This window comes from Chelonoidis abingdonii, chromosome 1 (assembly GCF_003597395.2).
Source record: "Chelonoidis abingdonii isolate Lonesome George chromosome 1, CheloAbing_2.0, whole genome shotgun sequence".
In the NCBI taxonomy this organism is placed as follows: Eukaryota; Metazoa; Chordata; order Testudines; family Testudinidae; genus Chelonoidis; species Chelonoidis abingdonii.
In genome coordinates this window covers 44,598,031-44,609,084 of record NC_133769.1, presented here as the reverse complement: position 1 = coordinate 44,609,084, position 11,054 = coordinate 44,598,031, and the positions used below count along the sequence as shown (strand labels likewise).

The following is an 11,054-nucleotide window of genomic DNA, read 5'->3' as shown; positions in this document are numbered from 1 at the left end:
GAAATCATGAAATTTACAATTATCAAAATCCTCTGACCGTGAAATTGACCAAAATTGAATTTGGTAGGGGCCCTACACATATGTCATTTGATTACACAACAATCCAAGTGCATTACTTTAGTCACCTGGCTTTGCTAAGTACTTCAAACTTTTACATTAATACTTTATGCACTGATTAATTTTGTATTCCCCAGCTTTGATCCCATTTCTGCAGGATACTAAACTATATGAAAATTCAGATGAAAACAAGTGAAATAAATACAAAAATTAAAATCCTAAGAGGAACTTAACCAAATCTGTATATAAACAGCATGCGGCTACATCTCCTCTGCCCAGCGCCACTGAAGAATCAATCCGCAAATAGATGTAGAATATCCTGATGAACGTCACAGATTTAGTCTTGGACACCAGTCTAAAAAGAACCAAACAAACAGTGACGGTACTGAACAAAACCAGTGGTCCCAAACCACCTCCTTTTCCACTTGCACTGAATATACTCTTAAAACTCTATTAGATAAAAAGGACTTGGTATGAGTGTGTACATGGAGACACTGTGCATTTTTATTGACTTGATCCTGACTTATTCTGCTAAACCAGTCTTTCTCCTGGTTATGGACAAGGGCACAGGCTTGAAGAAGACCACACAGTGCTGGCCTAAATGTCTGAGAACAGTGGCTCTGGTTTAATATCTTTTACTTTTAATACAAAAATGTGATATATCATGTATTATTTGAACAATACCATATGATTGTGTATTTAAAGCCTGTGTTACAGTGCCTACATATGAAGGGGCAAAGGAAGGTCGAATGTGCAGTTTTCACTCTGTATTTTCTTACTGTTGGATGCCACTAGCAACTCAGAATTAAAGTGCATTTTCATTGTTCCCTTTCCATTGTTGCTTGAGAACAAAGTCAGTGTAATTATGCTGCTTGTTTTATTTCCTGCCATTCCCCTCTGCCCTGCTAAGTAAATGGGTTAATATTCTTTCCTGCTCTCAGGCTACTCTAAATATGGTAATGGTCAGTGTGTCAATAATCCCCCTGTTTAAGGGACCTGCAAACACTAGCGATGTGACAATCTATCTGTCCAAATGTCTAGCTGACGTCTGATGCTTAAAACAGAGCATGCTTTCATCCCTTCATGCATTGTTGTAACTCCCATGACAACTCTTAAAAGGGTGCCTCAGCTAGTCAGGGAAACAGTTGCTGACCAAAAGCGATACAGCCTACTTGATTCACCTTTCTTGAATGCCTAATTATTTCAATTTTCTATAGGCCTGACCAAACGGGACCATGTCTACCTTTGGCTACAGAAGAGAGCTTAGTAAATATGAATCCATTGATGAAGATGAACTCCTTGCTTCTCTGACTGACGAGGAGCTAAAGGAGCTGGAGAGGGAGCTCGAAGATATTGAGCCCGACCGTAACCTTCCAGTGGGGCAAAGACAAAAGAATCTAACAGAGAAAACTCCTACAGGAACTTTCAGCAGGGAAGCATTGATGGCCTATTGGGAAAAAGAGACCAGAAAACTCCTAGAAAAAGAAAGGTTGGGGGCATGTGAAAAGGTAGGATTTCGGAGCATTCACTGTGCCCTGGAAATATTCTGGCTCACTCTTCAATGACTTTCCATCACTTACCTTTATTTTCTTCTGCTCTACTACAACATTATAAAGAAAAGCCCCAGTGACAATCTTTTGCTAGAGTGCTGTAAATTGGCAAAGGGGATTTTTGTTTTGGGTTTTGCAGTGCCTTAAAAGCTCTTTTGGGGAAAAAAAATCCTGGAAAAGGAATTGGCATTAGTGGTTAAAATAAGTCATAATATAGCAATGATTAAAGTGATTTTACAAAATTGGGCACAAATTGCTGTGTGCTTCTAGCCAGCCACATAAGTTGTTAGGTAAGTTACCTTTTGGGGGGGACGGGGAGGGTGAAGGCTAGTAGACTGCTTTTTCCTCTTGGGAAATAAATAAATAATCAGTATCGCTTTTTGAGGAGCAATAGACTGAAAGAATGATCAACAGGAAGAAAATTCTGAATTTTTAGCAGAGCAGAGGTTGGGCAAAAAAGTGCAGCAGAACCCAGATTTTTGTGTGGTGTAACTCAGCCTAGCTCCATTGCGGTCAATGGAATTATGCTGATTTACACCAGCTGAGAATCTGGCCCAATATCTGATGATTTCAATGGCACACTGTGTGCTGTCTTATCAGAATGCAGCTGGAGGAATTTGTAATCATAGCGGCCTGGAGTTGGTATTCAGTCAATCAACATATTAATAGAGAACTCATCATGCAATCTGTCCCAGGGAGCTCTATATAAATAGTAACAATAGATGCTGGTTGCTGAGAACAGTATAACTCAGTAATAATAATTAAGGGCTTGATTCTGTGACATACTCAGCACCCTCAATTTTCATTGACTTTGGTGTGTGTTGATGCCACCCAGCACTTTGCAGAAACTGTTCTCAGGATTAAGCACTATAAAAGGCAGGATTAACGCCTGCACTATAACTTTCAAAGCACAGCATGGAGTTTTAGCTGTGTGAATGCCAATGATTTTGCAACTAAAGTTCCATACTGAGCTCTGGTGATTAAGGATCTGACTCTGCCACACTTGCTCACAAGGAGTAGTATGCTGCTTGGCAGGTAGTCTCATTGATTTCCGGATTAAGGGTTTGTCTACACTGCCAAAAAAAAAGGTGTATTCTTAATGCAGGTTAGCTAATCCGTGCTAACGAACTTGGGTTAAAGTAGAATTGAAGAGACAGCAACTTGGTTTTTAATTTGAGTGAGCAGCTCAAGTTAAAGCCTAGAGGGCAGCATGGATTTGAACTCACACTGCTAACCTGAGTTAAAAGCCAAGCCACTGTGTGTCTTCACTGCTATTTTAACCTGAGTTAGCTAATGAGAGTTAGCTGACCCAAGTTAAGGACCCTTTTTTGCAAGGAGACATGCCCTCAGGGTGGCAGAATGGGACACATAAGTCAGTTAATCTTAAAGATGCCAACACTCTGGATCTACAGACTACAATGGGTTTACACCAGGGATGAGTTGGACCATCTTTGCATAATGAATATACTGTTATCTTACAATCAGGGAACTAACCGGGCACAGGATTTGACTGCATATAGTGTCTGTTATACTGGTTGTAATGTCTGTGTAGGCAAATACAACCACCATTACACACTAAGCACTAGCTCCCATAGCCTCAGACATCAGAACCTATTTTGCTGAGATATGGACATCTGGACAGGACAGCAGAGTTAACCACTTACTTTTTTCAACTGCATCTTTAACTTACATCCAGGCAGGAATAAGAAATGGCCAGAGAAGTCCTAGTTTTGGTATCTTGTCCATAAGGCATGGTTTCTGACTTGGCAGCAACCTTCATCCCAAATGGCAATATTGGGTTAGCATTTGGTATAAGCCTAGGCTGTAATGTGTCAGTAAAACCCACACTTTTTGCTATGGAGGTGAGAGAGCTACAGAATGTATCCATAAATGTCAACACACTGCCATATGATGTCAGCAGAATCTGCGGGTGAAATCTTCCCCACACTGAAGGTAACAACAAAACTCTCATTGATTTCAGTGAGGTGAGGATTTCGCCCTAGGTGTATGTAGCAAGTGTGCACTGGGATATAATCTGATCAAGATGACTGAGAGCAAGCCTCTGAAGAATTTAAAAAGAGAAAAGTAGCAATTTTAAACTTACTGCTAATGCTAACAGCTGGTTATGAAATTGAAGGATGGATATAATATGAAAGAGAATTGAATCCCTCTCCACTTCAAACACTATTCTGGCAAGTTTGGTTTTTTTTACACTAATCTTCTAAAGTCACTGTAGAATATTACCAGTCACAATTAGTACATTACAAAGTTCAAGTCGTGAATAGGTGCTCAGAGACCATGCTGAAGAGTGTGCTATCGATGTATAAATAGATATATGTGTAGGAATCAAAGGGGATGTTCTGTGCAGCAGGCATATTCTCAACTTTTAAACTTATCTGTGCTAAAATTATAGATATAGGTCCTGATCCTGTAATGAGCTCTATTGAGGCAGTGGCATTGAAGTCAATGGATTATGGGGGGTGGGAGGGGGTGGGAGGGGGGACTGCCTGCACAGAGTTCATTTTAGGATCAGCTCAATCCTGCATATTCTCCATGTTTTGAGCTCCCAGTGAATCACATAGAGCATTTGTAAGATTGGGCAAATGGTTTGTCACCCTGATGCCTTTTGTACCTCCATAGTCAAGCTTCTGTAAGCACGATAATGATGATAACCCTATTTAGTATGTGTCCTGCCACAGAAATCTGCTCAAGACTATGAGATACCATGCAAGGTGTGGGTATCAGTACTGCAGGGATATATATACACGTCATTAACCACACTTTGTTTAAACTGAATTAGCAGTTTTGTGGGGATTTAAACACTGATGGTTGGGGCGTTGTCATATTAATAACTTTTTTGCATGACTCCTGTCAAAGTCAAAACCAGCATCTCTGTAAGTATGTTGCATGTACCCAGTCCTAATGAGATATTTTATAAGGATTAACATATTCAACTTAATAAAGCAGCACATGCAAAGCCTCTGTTTTTCACCCAGAATTTTACTAAAAATTCAATATTATGGATTTATAGGATTTATTAGATTATTTATATGGATTTATTAGAGTAGAGCTTGTGAGATCAAGGGATTTAAGGTCAATTGTATGTCAAGGACCAGCACAAGGCCTTTGCAGCACTTCATTGCCTCTTAAGCTGTCAAAATGGAGTTGAAATGAGACCTTAGTGGTGCATAGGCATGGAGCTGGCCCTGTGCCCTCGACAACTAGCCCAAATTCTGGGAATACCACTGAACTTCGGGACAGTTTGTATGTAGGTATGAATTTGGCATGTCAGTCCCATCGCAACTTTGAACTTATTAAAGTATTAAAGTGATGCTAGCATAACGTTATGGAGCATATTTTCAAACAGCCTCTAAGTGTGCACGCCCAAAATTGTCCATCCAGAATCTTGGGTGGACAGCTATTGTAATTCACTTTTTTTTGCTCAAATTTTCATGTGAAAATGGTATTTGTGTGTGAAATTAGGCAGCCATTTAACTGATTTGAATGCATTTATAGCATTTGTGCAGGGAAGTCTGAGTTTTGGGACATGCAATAATTTGGGTACCTAAACTCCATGTCATTAAACAGGAGCATGTCACTTTGCACGTAAAAAATGTAGCTGATTGGTTGTGGCCACTCTGAAAAACATAGTACTATAAAAAGAACAGGAGTACTTCTGGCACCTTAGAGACTAACAAATTTATTTGAGCATAAGCTTTCGTGGGCTACAGCCCACTTCATCGGATGCATGTAGTGGAAAATAAGTAGGAAGAGATATATATATATTTGTGCCCATTTATTCTTTTACGTAGAGACTGTCCAGTTTGGCCGATGTACATAGCAGAGGGGCATTGCTAGTACATGATGGCATATATCACATTGGTAGCTATGCCAGTAGATCTCCCTGATCACTGGATTACAGACCTAAATGTCACAATATTACAACAACAAAACTTCAAAAACAGACTAACAAGAGACTGCTGAATTGGAATTAATTTGCAAATTGGACACCATCAAATTAGGCTTGAATAAAGACTGGGAGTGGATGGCCCATTACACAAAGTAAAATGATTTCCCCATGCTTATTTTTCCTCCCCTACAGTTCCTCACATCTCCTTGTCAATTGCTGGAATTGGGGCATTTTCATTACCACTACAAACAGTTCTGTTTCTCTCCTACTGATAATAGCTCACCTTAACTGATCATTCTCCGTATAGTGTGTATGGTAACACCCATTGTTTCATGTTCTCTGTGTTTGTATATGTATCTTCTTACTTTATTTTCCACTACATGCATCTGATGAAGTGGGCTGTAGCCTATGAAAGCTTATGCTCAGATAAATGTGTTAGTCTCTAAGGTGCCACAAGTACTCCTGTTCTTTTTGCAGATACAGACTAACACGGCTGCTACTCTGAAACCTGTCATAGTACTATAAGTCTGTCTGAGTGAAACCCACATAAGCATGGAAATTCAGATAGGGCAAATCCATCTGACATTCCATTGTGAATATACCAACTAATGGGTAATTTTATGTATATCTGTGTTGCAGTGTCATGGGCCAGATCTTCCACTGGTGTAGATCAACATAGCTCCTTTGACTTCAGTAGACTAAGCCAATTGATGCCAAGGATTTGGCCTCTAGAGAAAGGGGAGGAAATTTTAAAAAAAAGAATATTAAATCCGATGAGATTTTTTTTCAGTTCTCTTAAATTTCCATGCTTCTGTCAGTTTATTTTAAACCTTTAACATTAATTTCATATAGTTTAAGTATAATTACTGTTGGGGAAAATCAAAGTAAAGCTTGATATTTTTGCTATCATGTTTAATACCGACACCTACATTCCTGTTCAGGATTTGAAGCAAGAAGATGACAATTCAGAAGACACTGAGGAAGAATATTTCACAGGAACTAACAGTGAAATTTCTGAGGAGACATACACTGAAGAGGAGGAAGAAGAAGAAAAAGAGGAAGCAGAAGGAAAAGAAGAAGAAGAAGAAGAAGGAGAAGAAAGTGATGAAGGTGACTCAGAACAAAGGGAAAATGCTGCAATTTGTGAAAGGACTGTGACTTGTGAAAGTGACAGGAGTTCTGACCACTCGAAACGCAAGAAATGCAACATCCAGAAGGAAAATGAAAATGTCATGAATGGCGATGGTGGCAAAGACACAGAAGACATGAGCTTTAAAATGGGTGCCATCCACCCTTGTGGAAACCCAACCGTTATTGAGGATGCTTTGGAAAAAGTTAGGAACAATGACCCTGACACCACTGAAGTCAACTTAAATAACATTGAAAACATCACCATACAGATGCTGACACATTTTGCTCAAGCCCTCAAGAACAACACAGTGGTTAAGATGTTCAATCTAGCCAATACTCGAGCTGATGATAGTGCGGCAATTGCTATTGCTGGGATGTTAAAAGTGAATCAGTATATAACAAGTCTGAACATTGATTCAAATTTTATCACAGGCAAAGGGATATTGGCCATTATGAGAGCTTTGCAGCATAACAAGGTTTTAACAGAACTACGATTCCACAACCAACGGCATATCATGGGCAGTCAGGTTGAAATGGACATAGCTAAATTGTTGAAAGACAATACCACGCTGGTGAAGCTAGGGTACCACTTTGAGCTTGCTGGACCAAGAATGAGCATGACAAGTATCCTCACAAGAAACATGGATAAACAAAGGCAAAAACGTATGCAGGAGCAAAAACAGCAAGAGTCTGGTTGCGATGGAGCAATCAATCCAAAGACCAAAGCCTTGCAGAAAGGAACTCCTGGGTCCTCACCTTACGCATCGCCTAAGAGCTCACCTTGGTCCTCTCCAAAACTCCCTAAGAAAGCTCAGCCTGTCAAAATTCAGCCTCCAGCTCCACCTTCACCTCCTCCTCCCCCTCCCCCACCACCTCCCCCACCTCCCCTTATTGTTCCAGAGAAAAAGGCGCCAACAAGGAATATAGCTGAAGTCATCAAACAACAGGAGAGCTCCAAGAATGCCTTACAAAATGGACACAAAAAGAAAAAAGGAAAAAAAACCAAAAAGCATGAGAATAGCATATTGAAAGAAATTAAAAATTCCTTAAGATCAGTCTCAGACAAGAAATCAGAAGAAGGATCGCGACCATCTACTCGACCCTCCACCCCACAAATGTCTCTTCATGATAGCCTTATGGAAGCAATTCGGGGAAGCAGCATAAAACAGTTAAAGCAGGTAAGTAAGGACCACATTTAAATAACTGATTATGGCTCAAATATGGCATAATCCAAAACATGCATCATGAATTTTAAAGCATAGATGTTTAATACAAGATTGCACTTTGATAAATATCAGCATATTTGGGAGCAGTTTTACATTTGAACCCGCTTTCATGACTATGCTTTCCATTTTAATTTGACCTCAGTTTTGACAGAATCCAGGGTGCTGACAGAACCCACGTTCAGACTTCTTAGGGCTTGAGAGTCTCAGTAGAGAGTTGCTGTAGAAGTGAGTATAGCAAGCAATGAGCCAGAGGTGAAATTTTGCCACCTCCCAGTTAAACTAGTCTTTTTCAGCAACGTTTTCTCTTCAGAATTGAGTTGTGAAATGGGCTTGATTTCTTGCTCAAGGAAATAAGACACCTCAATCTGACACCTCTTAAAATAGCATTACGCTATGGAGGAAAGGATGGGAATGGCTGCATGGGCAGTGGGATAGGCTAGCTGTCCTGAGTACGTCCCTAGGGTTTCAGATGGGATTGTACTTGTGTTGGCTCCTGCCACCCATGCAGCCATAGCTACTATGCTATTTTTAGTGTGCTAGTTCAATGAAAGTTAGCATGGGTATGTCTTCCTGAGAGAGAAATTATACCTCCAGCTCCAATGTAAATGTACTCTAGTCTTCTTCATAGAATGAATGAATGTACTTCTAAATAAGTTTAATGGCATCCATGTACTATGGCGACAGGCACCTTAAAAATGCATGTAAATCACTATCATATTATTTAAGCACAATATACATATCGGGACACACTACGCTGCTGCTGCTTTTCCAGCCAGTATTGTAAATGTAATGAGAAACCCTCCCACTATCTTGTAGGTGGAAGTTCCCGAAGCTCTTCGATGAAAGCATGGAATATAGAAGAACGAAAGCTCTACAGTGGTCAAGGGAAGGTTACTGAGTTGTTCAGTGATGGTAAATAGACTATATTGTGAGCTGCTTCCAAAGGGCACTCTTAGAATTGAATAATTTTATTTTCTTTTTAAAGAGATAGACCTATTAAACATTAACCAATGCTTTAAGAATGCATAAGCCTTTTAATCTGTAAATATGGAAATAAACATCTTTTTTTATTTAATGAGATTTCTATTGGAGAAATAGCAGTTTATTTAGATATTCTTTTCAATATCTGAGTGATTGCACATCACTGGACATGTTCTTTACATTGAGATGTAATTGTTTAGTGATCTGTGTTTTTTTTCTTTTTTCATGAATTTACAATAAACGTGGTTTGAAGTTTTTAAGCAACCAAAATTATTTTAGTCCCGAGTTTCTGTGAGTACAAATCGGGCAGGTGTTTATGCACAGATGTGTCATTGGTTAAACATCCAGTTACTGGGGTGAAGAGGTGAGTATAAATGCCTAGAGGTCTTTTTTTTTTTTTTTCAGAATTGCTTAGCACACACAGCATCTGTTGACTTCAGTAGGATGTGCAGGTGTTCAGCACCTTTGAAAATCCAGACATAGATTGATTAAATAATGCATTGGAATTCTTAGTCAAGAGCATAGGAGCCATTATATAGGCAAACAAGATTCTAATTTAAAATATCAATGGGAATCTAATATATAATAAAAGAAGTGATTGGGCAACAAAATAGCAAATGAAATTTAATGTGGATAAATGTAAAGTAATACACATTGGAAAAAATAACCCCAACTATACATACAATACGATGGGGGCTAATTCAGCTACAACGAGTCAGGAAAAAGATCTTGGCGTCATCGTGGACCGTTCTCTGAAGATGTCCAAGCAGTGTGCAGAGGCAGTCAAAAAAGGAAACAGGATGTTAAGAATCATTAAAAAGGGGATAGAGAATAAGACTGAGAATATATTATTGCACTTATATAAATCCATGGTACGCCCACATCTTGAATATTGTGTACAGATGTGGACTCCTCACCTCAAAAAAGATATTCTAGCACTAGAAAAGGTTCAGAAAAGGGCAACTAAAATGATTAAGGGTTTGGAGAGGGTCCCATATGAGGAAAGATTAAAGAGGCTAAGACTCTTCAGCTTGGAAAAGAGGAGACTAAGGGGGGATATGATAGAGGTATATAAAATCATGAGTGATGTTGAGAAAGTGGATAAGGAAAAGTTATTTACTTATTCCCATAATACAAGAACTAGGGGTCACCAAATGAAATTAATAGGTAGCAGGTTTAAACCAAATAAAAGGAAGTTCTTCTTCACACAGCGCACAGTCAACTTGTGGAACTCCTTACCTGAGGAGGTTGTGAAGGCTGGGACTATAACAATGTTTAAAAGGGAACTGGATAAATTCATGGTGGCTAAGTCCATAAATGGCTATTAGCCAGGAAGGGTAAAGAATGGTGTCCCTAGCCTCTGTTCATCAGAGGATGGAGATGGATGGCAGGAGAGAGATCACTTGATCATTGCCTGTTAGGTTCACTCCCTCCGGGGCACCTGGCATTGGCCACCATTTGTAGACAGATACTGGGCTAGATGGACCTTTGGTCTGACCTAGTACAGCCGTTCTTATGTTCTTATGTTCTTAAGTGATCTTATGTTGTAAAGCAAATGTTAGACAGACTCCATGTAGAATACTGTGCACAGTGCTGATCACCATGCCACATGTCAAAGAAAGCATATTAGAGCCTCAGAAAAGGTGCAGTGTAGGGCAGCAAAGATAACAGGTAATAGGAACCTAAATTATGCCAAAAGGTTAGGGAAATGGGGCTTATTCCCATTATGAAAATAGCTTTGAAGTGACCTAGCCATTTACATAACAATGAAAAGGAGTGACTAAACAAACAGCTACGACTGGCAAAGTGGCAGCTGGTGTTGAATTAAGAGGTGTTGGGAACCCCAGGGAGAACAGAGAATAATACAAAGAGGAAAAAATGTTTGAAATATACACTGGAAACAACTATCTCATACAAATGCAAACTAATACAGCTGGGGTGAGGGGAGAGGAGGAATAATCCCAAACAGAGATTCAGTGGGATGGGAAAACCAAGAAAGCAAGGCCAGCAATCAAGCAGAAAAAGACTACCAGGTTATATGGGCTGAACTTTCAGCTGGGTATGAATTTTCAGTATGATTTGTTGAGAACCAACAAGATTTTGGGATCAATGCAACAGGGGTGTCGCATCACAGACAACATAGTGGAAAACCCCTCTCAATGCAGCACTGGTGAGTCTCCCAGTCTAGTCAACAATCTA

At 39.6% G+C, this 11,054-nt stretch overlaps 1 protein-coding gene across 1 annotated transcript; it reads left to right on the top strand.

Annotated features, from left to right (window-relative positions):
- The first annotated feature begins 1,118 nt into the window (after nt 1-1,118).
- LMOD2 (leiomodin 2) lies at nt 1,119-8,813 on the top strand. Its single transcript, XM_032768836.2, has 3 exons — nt 1,119-1,565; nt 6,459-7,826; nt 8,691-8,813. Exons 1-3 carry the CDS (start codon nt 1,293-1,295, stop codon nt 8,715-8,717), a joined length of 1,668 nt encoding a protein of 555 aa, XP_032624727.1. The 5' UTR covers nt 1,119-1,292; the 3' UTR covers nt 8,718-8,813.
- Nucleotides 8,814-11,054: the final 2,241 nt, after the last annotated feature.